Raw genomic sequence first — 17,500 nt, 5'->3', positions numbered from 1 at the left:
GCACACACATACGCACGCACACACACACACACACACGCACACACACACACACACACACATTTTATGTTTTACTTGTTTTAGTCATTGAATTGCGACCATGCTGAAGCACCACCTTGAAGGGTTTGGTCAAAACAAACCCCATCTCAGCCCCTGGATTTATTTGTAAGTCTGTCACTTATCTTATTTGTCTTCTTTGCCAAACTTCTAAGTTATGGCGGCATATGCAAATCAATGCCAGTGGTCAAGCAGTGATGGGGAGAAAGAAACACACATATAGAAATATACATGTGTATGTATATAAATACACAGACACACACACACATGATGGGCTTCTTTCAGTTTCCATCTTGGGCTAGTAGCTTCCATGATAGTCCTGCCAACCAATACTTTGCAAGAAGAAAGAAACTGAGAGGAAGACCATTGTGTGTGTGTGCACGCATCTGTGTGTGCGTGTGTGCACGCATCTGTGTGTGTGTGTCTGTGTCGTGTTTCTCTCACCACCATTCCTTCTTAGTAACTATTATTGGTTTGTTTATGTCTCCATAACGTAAGGGTGCAACCAAAGAGACATGTTGAATAACTACCGTATATAAAAATTGTTAGTAGGCCAGGCAAAATGCTGAGTGGCATTTCATTTGTCTTTACATTCTGAATTCAAATTCCTTCAAGGTCGACTTTGCTTTTCATCCTTTCAGGATTGATAAATTAACTTCCAGTGAAACACTGGGGGTCAATGTAATTGACTAGTCCACTCCCCCAATAATTTCATGCCATGTGCCTTTAGTAGAAAGGATTATTATTATTATTATGCCACTGTGTTTAACATTGCCTTTCATCCTTTCATGTCGATAAAGTAAGTACCAGTTGAGCACCTGGGTTAATGTAATTGACTTGCCCCCATCCTCTAAAAAAAAACTTCAAGCTTTGTGCCTATTGTAGAAAGGATTATTAATAAGGATTATTAGTGTTATTCTTTTTTAACATAACATCTTTGATGGGGGATGTAACAAATACCAAACTGTCCACAATCAGTGGACTAAAGTAACACTTCTCAGCCAAATTTCAAGATGTTTGCAGAAGATTTATGCAGTCCCATGCAACACTGTTTTCTTTAGTTGCTCTCTCTTCACATTTACCTCTATTTTTTCAGTCCAGTTTGGGAGTTTAGTACTTATAGTTCACATGGCTCCCACAACAAGATATAACACTCATCTTCATTAATGACCAGTCTCTTTATCTCCCACTTCAAATCCTCATATCTGACCTGCTTCTCTTTTACTCTTTCTGATACTTTGTCATCACCAGAGAATGCAATGATTAGACAGTTTTTTTTTTCTTTTTTTATTTGCAACCATTATATCCAGCACGTAAAAAGCACCATCTGATCGTGGCCGTTGCCAGCCTCCTCTGGCCCCTGTGCTTGTGGCACATAAAAAGCACCCACTACTATCATAGAGTGGTTGGTGTTAGGAAGGGCATCCAGCTGTAGAAACACTGCCAGATCAGACTGGAGCTTGGTGCAGCCACCTGGCTTCCCAAACCCCAGTTGAACCATCCAACCCATGCTAGCATGGAAAACGGACGTTAAACAATGATGATGATTGGATCATTACATCCCACATTATCTTTACCTTGTCATTCTCAATAACTCTTTCTGCAGTTTTCTCATGCCACATCTTTGCTTTATCCAATTCACTCTTGCCTCACATCTAATGAATCTTCCTTGCAACATTATTGTGCCTTTCCTTTAGATAACATCAGTGGCACAGAGTGGGGAGGCTGGTATGCATGGGCAAATGCTGGTCTTCCATAAACAACCAATCTTACTCAGACTTGTACCTCAGAGGGGAACTTTCTGGGTGCAATACCATGGTCATTCATGACCAAAGTGGGTTTTTACACTAAGGTGGCAAGCTTGTGAAATGATTAACCTGCTGGGCAAAATGCTTAGCAGTGTTTTGTCCATCTTTACATTCTGAGTTCAAATTCCACTGAGGTCGACTTTGCTGTTCATCCTTTTGCAACCGATAAAATAAGAACCAGTTGTGTACTGGGGTTGATATAATCAACCAGCCCCCGCTTCTGAAATTTCTAGCTTTGTGCCAAAATTTCCAATCAATTGTTATCATTTATTTTTTTATTTTTTCTCTTTGCAGCACATCAATATTCCAAGCCTGATAAACAGCCGAAAACATCCACATCGTTATCACCGTCATCATCATCATTAACAACAAAAACAGCAACAACAACAACATCATTATCATCTTCAGGCGTAAAGTCATCACCAACCTTGAGTAGCATTGGCAAACCAAAGGATATCTACACACCAGTAAAATCTTCTGTTCAATCAAAGCTGCAAAATCCAAACTCCCTCAACACTGATGTCATAGACCTGAAGTCCATTTCGGAAGGCCACAGCGGAACCGGCATTTCCAGTCAGCTCTGGGACCTTCCCATGAAAAACAGCTTCACGTCGCTCACAAAACCACTACCAGCAGTGCCAAAGGTACTTCCATTGTAAAAAGTTAAAACAGTAACAAAAAAAATCAATAAAAATAAAAATGACAATAATAATAATAATAATAATAATAATAATAATAATAATGATGATGATAATGATGATAATTTCTTAATGACTATAATTATAGTTTGTTGCCTTGGGTTGGTTGAATTTTGGTATGTCTGTTGTAAAAAAAAAATATTAAAGAAACATGATAATATAAGTAATAATAGTGATAATGATAATAGTAATAATTCCTTTCACAACAACAACAATAATAATAACGATGATAGTTATAACAATATCGTCAATAATAATATTAATAATAATGATAATGATCGTTTCTACTTCAGGCACAGGGTCTGAAATTTTAGAAGAGAGGGGCTCAACACGTACTTACGTCATTGACCCCCAGTGGGATTAAAGGCAAAGTTGACCTCAGTGGGATTTGAACTCAGAATGTAAAGTTGTAAGAAATGCTGCTAAGCAATTTGCTCAGTATCCTTTTACTTGTTTCAGTCATTTGACTGCAGCCATGCTGGAGCACCACCTTAAAGGGTCTTTTAGTCACAGAAATCGACCCCCAGGATTTATTCTTTGCAAGCCTAGTACTTATTCTATCAGTCTCCTTTGCTGAACCACTAAGTTACAAGAACATAAACACACCAACATCAGTTGTCAGGCAATGGTGGGGGGAACAAACACAGACGCAAAGACACACACATAAATATATACATATATATATAAATGACGGGCTTCTTTCAGTTTCATCTACCAAATCCACTCACAAGGCTTCGGTTGGCCCAAGGTTATAGTAGAAGGATGAAAGGCAAAGTCTATCTTGATGGAATTTGAACTCAGAATGGGGTGACAGGCGAAATACTGCTAAGCACTTCATCCAGCATGCTAATGATTCTCTAGCTCACCACCTTCAACAACAACAACAACAATAATAATAATAATAATAATAATTATCATAAAAATGATGATGATGATGATGATGATGTTACTTTTCTTTACTGACCTCAGTGAGGGTGGCATAAATATATTCAATACAAATCATGTGATGCAACGAGAGTTAGAAAACCCTGCCTCAGTTTAGATTTTGTCTGACCCATGCAAGCATGGAAAAGTAGATGTTAAACCAAAGATGGTGATTTGCATAAATACAAGGCTGTATGGTTGAATTGAAATGATTACTGTGCACCCATGAGTGAGGTCCCCAGTTTCATCTCCCTGCACAGGACGGAGTTTTGATAAATGTTTGTGTCCCGAGGAATTTGACAGTTTGGTGCTGTCCCTTTCTTTCAAAAGAGAAGACAAAATGTCAGGCCACTCATGAAACATCAAGTTATTCCCTCCACCCATGGCATATGAATTTATCGAAACTTTACTGTATAATTTATAAGCAATCATCATTATCATCATTGTCATCGTTTAATGTTTGCTTTCCATTCTGGCACGGATTGGACAGTTTGACAGGTGCTGGCCAGGAAGAAAACTGCACCAGACTTCTGTGTCTGTTTTGGCATGATTTTTACAGCTGGATGCCATTCTGAGCACCAACCAGCCTGCAGAGTGGACTGAGTGCTTTTTACATGGCATCAGCACAGGTGAGGTCAGTTTTGGCATGGTTTTTACAGCTGGATACACTTCCAAATGCCAACTACTTTACAGTGTGGACTGGAAGCTTTTTATGTGGCACCAGCACAGGCAGGGTCACCAAGATCTATGATCTATAAGCAATCATAAAGCTATAATTTGCTGGTGATCAACAACATATAATTTATAAGCAGTCATCAAACTATAATCTATTGGTAAATAACAACCTATTATTTATAGGCAATCATAAAGCTATAACTTATAGGAAATAACTATGATTTATCTAGAATAAACAGGCTATAATTTATAGGCAAAAAGCAATGTATAATTTAGAGACAACCAATAACCTATAGTTTATAGGCAATTAATTGCCTATAATTTGTAAGCAATCAACAACCTCAATTTATAGGCAATCAGTGAACTATAATTTATAGGCAGTCAAGAAACTAAAATGTATAGACAATCAGCAACATATAATTTATTGGCAACGAGCATGCAATAATTTATGAGTAATCAGCTGCCTATGCTTTATAGGCAATCAACAGGCTATATAGCATATAGGCAATCAACAGGCTATATAGCATATAGACAATCAACAGGCTATACGATACATAAACAGGCTATGATTTAAAAACCAGACAGAAAACATATATTTCATATTATTTCCCAAGATAGATTTTTGCAATAACACATAGCAGCAATATTTTTTATTAATTAATTAGTCACTAATTATAGTTTTCTGCAGGATATTAATTATGCCTTAATTATAAATTAGCAAAATTCTTGAGTTTATATATACATATATATGTATGTGTATGATTTTTTTGTATTTCCTCTTCTCCCGTCTTTTCTTCTAAATTTCATTTTTCTAAAATTTATATTCTTCCCACTCCCCTCTCTCGCTTGTTTTTTCTTGCTATCTTTTTAGTTTAATCTTGTGGGTTTTTTTTTTCTCTTTGGCATGGTCTGTCAATTTTTATTTTTATTAGATATCTGTCTGATAATACAGTTCTATATTTAAGAGATGAGGAATTATTTACATTATTTACGTTTGACAGATATTTGTCCTCATCTTGTTTGTTGTTAACACAACGATTTGGTTGATATCCCCTCCAGCCTTCATCAGGTGTCTTGGAGAAATTCTGAACCTAAGTTCTCATTCCTAAGGTATTTTTCAACAATGTTGTTGTTGTTGTTATTATTATTATTATTATTATTATTATTCAGTAGTTTTATTTTTATAACGTGCTTTCACTTCACTACCGAGCGCAGCTCTGTGCGCCTTGGGTATGTGCTGTGGTTTGCTGTGGTGCTCTTATGTTTACTGTATTGAAAGTGTTTTGCGTAGAATGTGTGCAGTACCCAGTAGTGCAATTTTCTGTATGTTATATATATTTGTAAGTCCTGGTGTTTTTGTTATGTATTTGTCTGAATATTTTTTTATTATACCTAAGGCACCTACTATGATAGGAATTGTTTCTGTTTTTAGATTCCACATTCGAGTTATCTCTATTTCCAGGTCTTTGTATTTTGAAAGTTTTTCCATTTCTTTTAGAGAAACGTTGTCATCTGCTGGTATTGAAACATCAATTAGAAGGCATTTTTTTCCTTCATGATCTTTGACAACTATATCTGGTCTATTTGCCTTAATTTCTCTATCTGTGTGTATTGGCATATCCCAGAGTATGGTTGCTTTCTCGTTTTCTGTGACCTTTTCTGGCGTGTATTTATACCATCTTTTTTCTGTTGCTATTCCATAATGTTGGCATAGCTTCCAGTGTATATAGGTCCCAGCTCTGTCGTGTCTGTGAATATATTCCTTCTTAGCCAGGACTGGGCAGCCAGAGATAATATGATTTATTGTTTCTTGTCGATCTCCACATATTCTACAGTTACTTGTTATATTTCTTTTCATTATGTGTTTTTGGTAATTTCTGGTGGGGAGGCTTTGGTCTTGTGCAGCAATTAAAAATCCTTCAGTCTCTGCTTTGAGTCCTGAGCTTCTCAGCCATTGCTGGGATTTTTCTCTGTCTATTTCTTTCGCATTTAGTTTAGCCCAGTATTTACCATGTAGGGGCTTTTCTTGCCATCGTTTTATCATGGTCCGTTGCTGTTCTAGTTTTAGTTTGGATTTCATTTGTTTTATAGCTTTTGTTGTTTCTTCTTCTTCTTCTTCGTATTTGTTAGGTAGATTGATTTCTTGTTTGTATTTGTCAGCTTCCTTAAATACTGAAAACAGTTTTTTGTTTTGCTCGTGTTTTGTGGCTATTTGTATTAGTTTCCCTTGCTTCTGGAGTAGGTATTTTTGCAGTCCTATGGTGGTTATTTTATAATAGTTTTCTAGCTGTATAAGACCCCTGCCACCTTCTGTGCGTTGTATATATAGCCTTTCTATGTCAGATTTTGGGTGGTGCATCCTATATCCTGTCATTATTTTTCTTGTTTTCCTGTCTATTTTACATAGTTCGTTTAGTGTCCAGTTAAGGATGTTGTAGCTGTAGCTTATAACTGGGACAGCTAAAGTGTTGATACCCATTATCTTGTTTTTAGCATTGAGCTCTGTTTTTAGTAGTGATCTAACTCGTCTATAGTACTCTTTCTTTATTTTTTCTTTCATTTGTGTATGTTGTATCCTATCTAGTTCATTGACTCCTAAATACTTATATGGTTGGCTTTCGTCTAGTTCTCTTATTTCATTGGCTTTATCTAGTGTTATATTGCTACTTTTAACTAATTTTCCTCTTTTCAGGGTTGCTTTGGCACATTTTTCTAATCTGAATTTCATTTCTATTTCCTTGGTAAAGCCGTGTACTGTCTGTAGTAGTGTTTCTAGCTCTTTGTCGTTTTTTGCATATAATTTTAGGTCATCCATATATAGAAGGTGGCTGACTGTTTTTCCATAGCATTTGTAACCGCATCCAGTTCTATTTAGCAATTCTGTTAAAGGTGTGAGTGCCAGGCAGAACAGGAGTGGAGAGAGCGTGTCTCCCTGGAATATTCCTCTTCTAATGGGGATGGCTTTCGTTTTCACAAGTCCCTCTTTTGTTTGGAGCTGTAGCACTGTCTGCCATTTGTTCATTGAGTGCTCTATGTATTTTATGATAATTGGTGCCACCTTGTTTATGGCTAGTGTTTCCAGAATCCACGTGTGGGGAACACTGTCGAAAGCCTTTTGGTAGTCCACCCAGGCCATACTGAGGCCTTTCTTCTTTCTGCGGCTGTCTTCAGTTATGGCTTTATTGATCAATAATTGATCTTTACAGCCGTATGAGCCCTTGCAGCATCCCTTCTGCTCTTCTGGAAACAGGTTGTTATTTTCCAGGTGTTTACTCAATCTCTGCGATATTATTGCAGTAAAGGCTTTGTAGATCGTAGGGAGACAGGTTATAGGTCTATAGTTTTGTGGTTTCTCCGTTTCCGTGGATTTGGGGATTAAGATGGTTTTCCCTTTTGTGAGCCATTCAGGCATTGTTTCTGGATCTGCTATTATGTTGTTAAAGTTTTCTGCCAGCTTTTTATGCATTGCTGGCAGGTGTTTTAACCAGAAATTGGGGATCTTGTCGTGTCCAGGTGCTTTCCAGTTGCTTAGTCTTTGCAGTGTCTGGGTGACCTCTTCAGTTGTTATAGGGGCCCAGAGTTGCTCAGGTGCTAAGTTCGTTGTTTTAATGGTCCTTTTTGGGGGTTGTTGCTTCACCGACCATATTTGTTTCCAGAATTTCTCTAGTTCTTCTGCTGTTGGTGCTGAAGTAATGTCTATTTTATTTTTACCCAGTTCTTGGTAGAGTTTTTTGGGGTTGGATTTGAACTGTTTGTTTTGTTCAAAGAAACGTTATTATTATTATTATTATTATGATTCAGGTCACTGCCTGGAATCAAACTCGAAATCTTGGGGTTAGAGACCTGAATAATAATAATAATAATAATAATAATAATAATAATAATAATAATAATAATAATAATAATAATAACAACAACAACAACATCGAAAAATACCTTAGGAAAGAGAACCCAAGTTCGAAATTTCCCCAAGACACCTGAAGAAGGCTGGAGGGTATATCAGCCGAAACGTTGTGTTAACAACAAACAAGATGAGGACAAATATCCATCAATTGTTAATAATGTAAATAATGTATCTGTCTGGTATTCATATTTTTCTTTATATCTTTAGATTCTTAACTTCAACTGTTCTTTGTTAATTCCAACACATTCATCAATCCATCCATTGATCCATCTCAAGAGCTGTCCACACATCTAACCAGCCATTTATCTACCATTAATTTAACCAACTTCTTATATAATCTGTTTAGTGTTGACTGTTTGAAAAGAAAGAGTACACAATAACATAGTCATCATCTTCATCATCATCATTTAATGCCTGTTTTCCATGCTGGCATGGATCGGACAGTTTGACAAAAGCTGGCAAGCCATAGGGCTGTGCTAAGTTGTGTTGTCTATTTTGGTATGGTTTCTATGGTTGGATGCCTTTCCTAATGCCAGCCACTACACAGAGTGTACTGGGAGCTTTATATGTGACACTAGCTCCAGTGGGGTCACCAAGTAACTTGCAAGACAAGACAAAGTCTCTTGAGTAGCAGGGGGGAGTAGTATCGAGGGAGAGGGATTTGTGCCAGTTGATGAGAAGTTAAAAGAATGAGAGAGGGATAGAGATAAGTGACTTGCTGTGGAAGAGATACTAGGATACTGCAGTTGGAGAAGAAGGGATGGAGTATAGCAGAGAGGAAAGTACACGGCTGAAGGAAGATAATGAGGAAATGGAAGTGATAAAGGTTACCTGAGGAACCTGTGCACCCACAGGTGAAACTCAAAAGAAATAAGAGACTAACTTGACCAAAATTATATATCATTGGGTACTGGCATCAGCTACATTAGGATGGTGCTTTTTATGTGCCACCAGCACAAGAGCCAGTCAGTGGGTACTGGCATTGGCCACGTTTGGATGGTGCATTTTATGTGCCCCCAGCACAGGGGCCAATCAGGCAGTCCTGGCATCAATCATGTTCAGATAGTGCTTTTTACATGCCACTGGCACGGGAGCCAGTCATGTGGTACTGACATCAGTTATGTTCGGGAGCCAGTCAGAGCCCTGGCCACAGCTACAATATTGGTTTTACAGGTCTTCTCAAGCATATTATATTGCCGGAAGCATCAGTGGTATTCTTAACTGGGCCGGATATGCATGGCTGCAGTCTCACTTTAGTTGTTGGGTCTTCTCAATCACAGCATATCTCCAAAGGTCTCAGTCTCCTGTCATTGCCTCTGTGAGGCCCAATGTTCAAAGGTCATGCTTCACCAGCTCATCCCATGTCTTCCTGTGTCTACCTCTATCTTAAGAGTGCAGAATATTAAACACTTGAGATAAGATCTATGTGTGTCAGATCTAAAGTAAGATTTTAGATCAACCATAACACCAGGGAAATGCATGTATAAGACTGCCCTACTTGGCATGGCTGCACCAACAGAGGTGCCACTTCCTATGAAAAGAATAGAATCACAGGAGTAAAAAGAAAATGTAAGTTGCACAAGTCCAGAGCCAGCTCCTTACTTTCATTCCCAGTAAACCACCAGTGCCCAACCTTCAGCAGAATCTTCCAAGCACACATCAGCTTGATCACCCACAGCCAGATGCACCATGACCCATCTTCTTCTCCCATGATATATCCCGGTCATTGTCAACAATGACAGATGAACATTATTATTACAATATCATCTTCCAGCTCAGGTTCGGTCTTATTCCTGGCAGGATTTATATAGGTAGCAGGTTACTACCTGCAATCTTAGGTATACACAAGTTTTCAGCAGTCTTCCAAGTACTTAGAACCCTCATGATAATCCTTGCTGTCTCTAAGAGACAAACTTTCTGTTAGGAGCTCTACTCGGCATTCTATTTCAATCTCCTTCAACCATTTGTCTATATCTTGGCTTACTGTTCCCAATGCACCAATTATTATAGGCACAATATTATTATTATTGAGTGAGAGAGCAGTGCATGCCATCAAAGTGACACTGGGGTAAAATATATGAAGCCCATTATACCCATCATGACTACCTGTCTGATAAGGGTACACCAAGCACATGCATCACAACCATGTGTGCGACATGGTGATCTCATATCAAGATAAACAGCGCATGACCTCGCAGGTGGGGCCCAGTTAGAATTTTCTTCGGATCGAGTAGCCCATCCTGCTCAAAAGGTCCCTGAATAGGTTTGTTTAAGGATGTTGAGCAAAACACCCATGCTTCCAAAGGTGAATTATTCAAACCTCAAAGAATTCCTCTCAACACATGGCTATGATGCTCCCCCACTACTTCTGCTCATGATCAGAGATGCACATATCGTCAGCCACCAAGGGACATGCTCAACTGGTTAAGGGCAAATGACTGACAAGCAAATCTGTGATATTAAGCAGAATATTTGCTGTAGCCCATCTTTTATACCAAGACAAGACAATGTACATGATAACACTTCCAATCAGTTAAGATCAGAAACCATGAGAGCCACTGCCTGGTACTACATCCAGGCATTTATTATTATTATTATTATTATTGAAATAGATAGGCAGACAGATTTACAGTTAGAAAGATATATAGACAGATAGATGGATGGACAGGTAGACAGACAGACAGATTGTTTGATTTGTATATATATGCAGGTAGATGCTGGATCTTCTGATGAACTAATGTGACTTATTTTAACCATGATGCAAAGAATAGACAATTCCAAAATTCCATCTTGTAGAACAGAGTCATGTAGTTCAGGAAATATAATGAACTAATATTATCGTTCTCATCACCATCAATGATATCATTATCATCATCATTAACAATATTATTATCATCACCACTATCATCATTATTATTAATATCACCACACCAATCATCATCATCATCATAACAATTATCAACATTATCACCACTATCACTACTGTCACCATCATCATCACTATCATCATCATCATCATAACAATTATCATCACCACCACCACCACCACCACCACCACCACCTTCATCATCCCCACCAATCATCAACATCATCATCACTATCATTGTTATTTAATTATTTCAGTTAGTTATTTGTTTAATCTCAATGTTTTTCTATTTCTTTTTTTAATTTTTAACTTGATTTTTTCCCCCTTCTTTCTTTTCTTCTCCAGCATAAATTAGAATTTTGTAGTAGCTAATTATTTTATTTTTAATTATTTTACCATGCTTGTGGAAAAATGTTTGGAATAATTGATTTAAAAACTAATTTTTTTATTTGCTTTATTATTAGTTTGTTGTTGTTGTTGTTATTGTCATTTGCATTACATAATCTTGCTCCTTGTCATACCACAGTCAAACCTCGATTATTAGGTATTTGGTTTATTTATGACTACCATTGCTTCTGCTGCTGCTGCTGCTGCTTCTACTACTTTTAACAAATTCTTTCAAACTACTGCAAGAATTTCTATCTTGAAGTCATCGATGGTAGCAGCAGAACAGAAATGAATTTTAATTATCTAAAAATGCTTCATGTTTAGGAAAGAAAAGGAGAATTAAAAAAAAGGAAAAACAAAAACAGAAAAAGAAATCAATTATCAAAATTCAAATTATTATTATTATTATTATTATTATTATTATTGTGTATTATGGTTTATTTTGTTGAAAATTTAAAAAATTTTATTTCCATACATTTGTTTCCATTTTATAATTTTCATTATTATTACATTGTTGTTGTTATTATTATTATTATTACTACTACTTCTACTACTACTACTACTACTACTACTACTACTACTACTACTACTACTACTACTACTACTACTACTACTACTACTACTGTTATGTTGTTTTTTTTATTTTGTAAAAATTTTTAGAATGCAAATGAAAAAAAATTTTTTTAAATTGTACACAACATATTTCAATTTATAGAGACTTTACCAAATTACAAAATAAAACTAGAAGCAAGCTTTATAACAACAGAAGCCTCAACAACATCAAGAACAAGAACAACCAAAAGCGGGAAATTGTTTACGAAGTGATGAAGAACAGAAAGACACACACACAAAAAAAAAAAAAAAATTTAAATATCCTTTAACAACTGGCTTGTTTGAACAGATGGACAAACAGACGCTGTAGAAAGTGAGCTGCAAAAAGAGAGAGGGAGAAAGAGAAAGAGAGAGACAAACCAACAGATAGACATATGTTTTTACAGTACCCATTCAACTTTCGCAAAACAATGCTAATATGGATGTTAACATTTTATGGACGGCTATACCATTGGCGTTGCAATGTTTACAGGAGTTGCACACCTTGAACAGATTAAAAGAAAAAATATAAATGTACAAATAAATAAAAACTGAAAAAAGCTAATTTTCATATGTACATATATGTAAATATAAAACTAATACGTACACTGCTTTGCAGAGAAATTCCACATACAATATCACCCACTTCTAACAATAAACAAAAGAAATATCTATATAATAGAAAAAATACTTTCTACTACAAAAATCTTTTCCCACCTTAAAAAAGAATGATTTTGCAAAGCAGTAGACATGAGTGATGTCACAGATCATGTGACAAGTCCCTTACCTATAATACCTTTTCCATTTCTGACCCTAATATGACTTCACATCTACTGATGATCAGTGATATCCACTTGGATTCCTGCATGAAACCTTGATATGGATTTAAACCCACAGTTAACTATACTCAGATATAATTGGGCACTACACACTTTACTACATCTGTGTATTAAGCACTTTCATATTTATAGAAATAACACAATACACAGTCACACACATATAAGCACATACATACATACATACATATGAAGCTGAAGCATCACTCAGCTTCTTATCTGAGTTCCCCATTTCTTTTCTTTACATTTGTGAACATAAATGCACACATACACACACAATATATATATATATATATATATATATATATATACACACACACACATTTCATTAAATACATGTCTACATTCAAATTTAATCTTTTATAATTTTCATATTTTCTTACTACCTTTTTACAGTTGGTTTGGAATAGTCGATTTCCTGAATCCATGTTCGATGTTTCTAGACCTTCACAGTCTCATTATCAGGAGTTAAACATATTTGACGTTTGTGTTATTTCTTATACACTGACTGAGATTATATTGACTTTCTGCCCGCAAAAGGTGTATTGATCATCAGCATCAAGCCACATGATTTAGAAATGCTACTGTTCCAAACCAACAGAAAAAAATCTAAAAGCAAAATGTGAAATATAAAAGATAAAACATGAACATAGTCGTGTATTTAATAAAACATGCATAAAAGAAAAGCTGTTTCCCCATATATACAACCATATGTGTATATATATTGTCAAATGTGACACAATAAAATACTCCAAACAAATTTAAACTGAGTTTGTATATTTTTATTTCAAAAGTTGCTACAAAAATGTTGGATTGCTTATATATATACATATAAATATATATTTAATATTCTTTTCAATATGTATTTTTTTTTTTTTCACTGTTTGCTTTGTATGAAAATTGGTGTCCCTTATCTACAGATTTTGCATAATTTTTACTTGTTTCAGTCATTAGGCTGTGGCCATGCTGGGGTACCACCTAGAGGAATTTTAGTTGAACTAATTGACCCTAGTAGTTATTTTCTTCTTTTAAGCCATGGTACCTATTCTGTCAGTCTTCTTTGCTGAACCACTAAGTTACAGGCATGTAAACACACCAACACTGGTTGTCAAGTAGTGGTGGTGGACAAACACAGACAGAAACACACACACACACACAAACACGTATATTTTAGGTTGTCCAGAAAGTTCTGAGCATTTTTAAGCTAAATCTTTTAATGCTTCATTGAACACACCTGAAATGTAACACAGTTAAAACTGCCATTGCCTTGAAGTGGTAGCACATTTCTTTGTTCCTGACTAAAAATAGAATTATCTTTCATTCCGGTTACCCTTTATTGACATTTGAAATGGATAACCAAAAGTTTCTTATCCGCATTGTAATGCTTTTCTTTTTTGAAAAAGGAGAAAATGCTGCAAAGACTTGCAAAAACATTTGTAAAGTTTATGTTGATGAAGCTGAAGGTGAATCAACTGTTTGAAGGTGGTTTGAAAAATTTAAAGCTGGAGAGTTTAGCTTGGAAGATGAGTCACAGTGGAAGACCTTCAAAATTGAATGAAGATATTTTGAAGGCAAAAATCGAAGAAAACTCAGATATCATGACTAGAGAACTTGCAGAAGGATTGGAAGTTTCTAAAAGTACAGCTCATGAACACCTAGTGAAGTTAGGATACATTTCTCACTAAAATGTATGGGTCCCTCACAAACTCTCAGAAAAGAATTGCATGGACCGGTATTTCGTTTGTGATATGCTTTTGAAGCAGAATGAAAGCATGCATTTTTTTAAACAACTTGTGACTGGAGATGAAAAATGGATTGTGTACACAAACATGGTGTGAAAAAGATCCTGGTGTTTGCATAAAGATCCACCCAAAACAGCAACCAAAGAGAAATATCCATGCCAAAAAAGCTATGCTTTGTGATTGGTGGGATTGTAAAGGCATTATTTATTATGAGCTCCCAAAAAATCAGACCATTAATTCTGATGTGCATTGTCATCAGCTTGCTAATTTGAACCAAAAAAAATCAAAGAATTGAGGCTGGAGATTGCCAACAGGAAAGGGGTGGTGTTCCAACAAGACAATGTCCGACCACGTGTGTCTTTGGCTACCCAAACACAGTTACATGAACTTGGCTGGGATCTGTTACCCCATCCACCATATTGTGCTGATATTGCCCCATCCACCTACCATTTGTTTTTGTCTCTATAGAATTCATTGCAAGGAAAAACATTTAGCAACTTAAATGGAGTAAAAATGCATCTAGATAAGTTTTTCCTTCGAAACCAGTCAAATTTTACGTTAATGGGCACTGCCTTGAAGAATTTTGGTCAAATGAATTGACACCGGGACCTATTTTTTAAAGCCTGGTACTTATTCTATCAGTCTCTTTGGCCAAGCAGCTAAGTTACGGGGACATAAACAAGCCAACATCAAATGGTGCAGGACACACACACACACACACACACACACACACATATATATGATGGGCTTCTTTCATTTTCTGTCTACCAAATCCACTCTCAAGCCTGGGGGCTATAGTAGAAGACACTTGCCCATGGTGCATGTAGTGGGACTGAACCTAGAACCATGTGGTCAGGAAGCAAACTTCTTTCCATACAGCCACACCTGCGCTGATGTTAATGAGCTTTATATTTTTGTTCTGTATTTTAAGGCATTCTTGAAAGTGTTTTTAAAGCATGGCTAATCATATTACATTATATATGAAAGGCATCAAACTGTGAACCCTGCAGTTAAAAGTTTTCTGTTAATTATGGATTGCTAAGATTTCCTGATTTTTTTTCTGCCTTCTATTTGCTAAATTTCTGTTTCGTATTCATTGCTAGGGGCAGCAGGAGGAGGGACTATCCAAATTAGCGGGAGGGAGTATCCAAAAACTTAGGGGAAAGGTGTATCAAAAAAATTGGGGAGAAGGGAGTGTCCAAGAGGAGGGAGTATCCCGCCCCAAAAATTAAATTAACTGTATTTAGATTTTTTTAAATTTTTATATAACAGTATTTAAATTTTTATTGTTTTTATAAACATGCTTGAAAGAATTACCTCCCTTAGTAAGTATACAATAGCTTTCCCTTATACTTAAAAGTTTACTTAAAAAGTGTTTGGACTAAGAAACAGATATGAAATTCAAAAGACAATCGTAAGCAAACTGCTGGACCCTGATTAAATGGTGTTTTTTTTTTACGTGCCACCTGCACAGGAGTCAGTCCAATGTTTTGTTCACATGCCACTGCCACGAGTGCCAGTAAGGCGAAACTGGAAACGATCAAGCTCAAACGGTGCTTTTTACGTGCCACCGGCACGAAAGCAAGACCGCTGCTCTGGCAGTGATCCCGCTTGGATGGTGGTGTTAGTGCTATATATATATATATATGTATATATCAATAAGCAGGAAAATATTACCAAACAGACCGAAAATGATGTATAGCATGATGTCAGTGATTTTTAAGTATGATGATGATAATGATTTCAAATTTTGGCACAAGGCCAGAATTTTGGGGAGAGGGGTAAGTCGATTACATCGACTTCAGCGTGTAACTGGTATTTATTTTATTGATCCTGAAAGGATGAAAGGCAAAGTCGACCTTCGTGGAATTTGAACTCAGAACATAAGGATAGACAAAATGCTGCTGAGCATTTTGCCTGGTGTGCAAACAGTTTTGCCACCTCTCTGCTTTAGTAGTAATAATAATAATAATAATAATGGTTTTAAATTTTGCCATAAGGGTAGCAGTTTTAGGGGAGTGGATAAGTTGATTACATCGACCCCAGTGTTCAGCTGGTACTTATTTTATCAACCCCGAAATGACGAAAGGTAAAGTTGACCTTGGCAGAATTTAAACTCAGAATGTAGCAACAAGCAAAATACCACTTAGCATTTTGCCCAGCATGCTAACGACTGCTTGCTTGCCACCCTAGTAATAATAATAATAATAATAATAATAATAATAATAAATACTCTGATGCAGTATCAGGCACTCACTCTCATGGCTTCTGATCTTAACTGATTGGAAGTGTTATCATGTACATATTTTTTCTAGGTATAAAAGATGGGCTACAGCAAATATTCAGCTCCATACCACAGATTTGCTTGTCAGTTGCTTGACCGTAACCAGTTGAGCATGACCCTTAGTGGCTGACGATATGTGCATCTCTGATCATGAGCAGAAGTAGTGGGGGAGCATTATAGCCATGTGTTGAAAGAAATTCTTTGGTGTTTGAATAATTCACTTCCGGAAACATGGGTGTCTCTTGTTCGTCATCTTTAAGCAAACCTTATTCAGTGATCATTTGAGTGGGATGGAGTACTTGAACTGAGGAGAATTCTAACTGGGCTTCCCTGCAAGGTCATATGTTATTTATTTTGATATGAGATCACCATGTCGTGCACATATCATTGAGATACATGTGCCTGGTGTACCCTTATCAGACAGGTAGACATGATGGGTATATTGGGCTTCATATATTTCTACCCTAGTGTCACTTTGATGGCATGCATTGCCCTTTCACTCAATGATAATAATAATAGTAATCCTTTCTACTATAGGCATGAGGCCTGAAATTTTGAGGGGAGGGGCCAAGTTGATTTCATCAGCCCCAGTGCTTACTGGTGCTTATTTTATCAACACCAAAAGGATGAAAGGTAAAGTCAACCTCGGCGGAATTTGAACTCAGAACGTAATGATGGGTGAAATACCACTAAGCATTTGACCTGGTGGGTTGACGATTCTGCCATCTCAC

The 17,500-nt window shown here is 36.6% G+C and overlaps 1 protein-coding gene across 2 annotated transcripts in view; it reads left to right on the top strand.

Annotated features, from left to right (window-relative positions):
- Positions 1-12,255, top strand: part of LOC106871011 (protocadherin beta-2) — a 274,660-nt gene extending 262,405 nt beyond the window's left edge. For both annotated transcript variants that reach the window (XR_016244280.1, XM_014917267.3), the window contains 2 exons: positions 2,157-2,506; positions 12,032-12,255. Coding sequence is in view for 1 of the 2 variants with exons in the window: in XM_014917267.3 (XP_014772753.1) it covers positions 2,157-2,506; positions 12,032-12,055 (374 nt within the window). In the remaining variant the exon portion in view is untranslated. The remainder of the gene's footprint in view (positions 1-2,156; positions 2,507-12,031) is intronic.
- Positions 12,256-17,500: the final 5,245 nt, after the last annotated feature.

This window comes from Octopus bimaculoides, chromosome 14 (assembly GCF_046866305.1).
Source record: "Octopus bimaculoides isolate indiv1 chromosome 14, ASM4686630v1, whole genome shotgun sequence".
NCBI lineage: Eukaryota > Metazoa > Mollusca > Cephalopoda > Octopoda > Octopodidae > Octopus > Octopus bimaculoides.
This window is presented reverse-complemented; position numbering and strand designations above follow the sequence as displayed.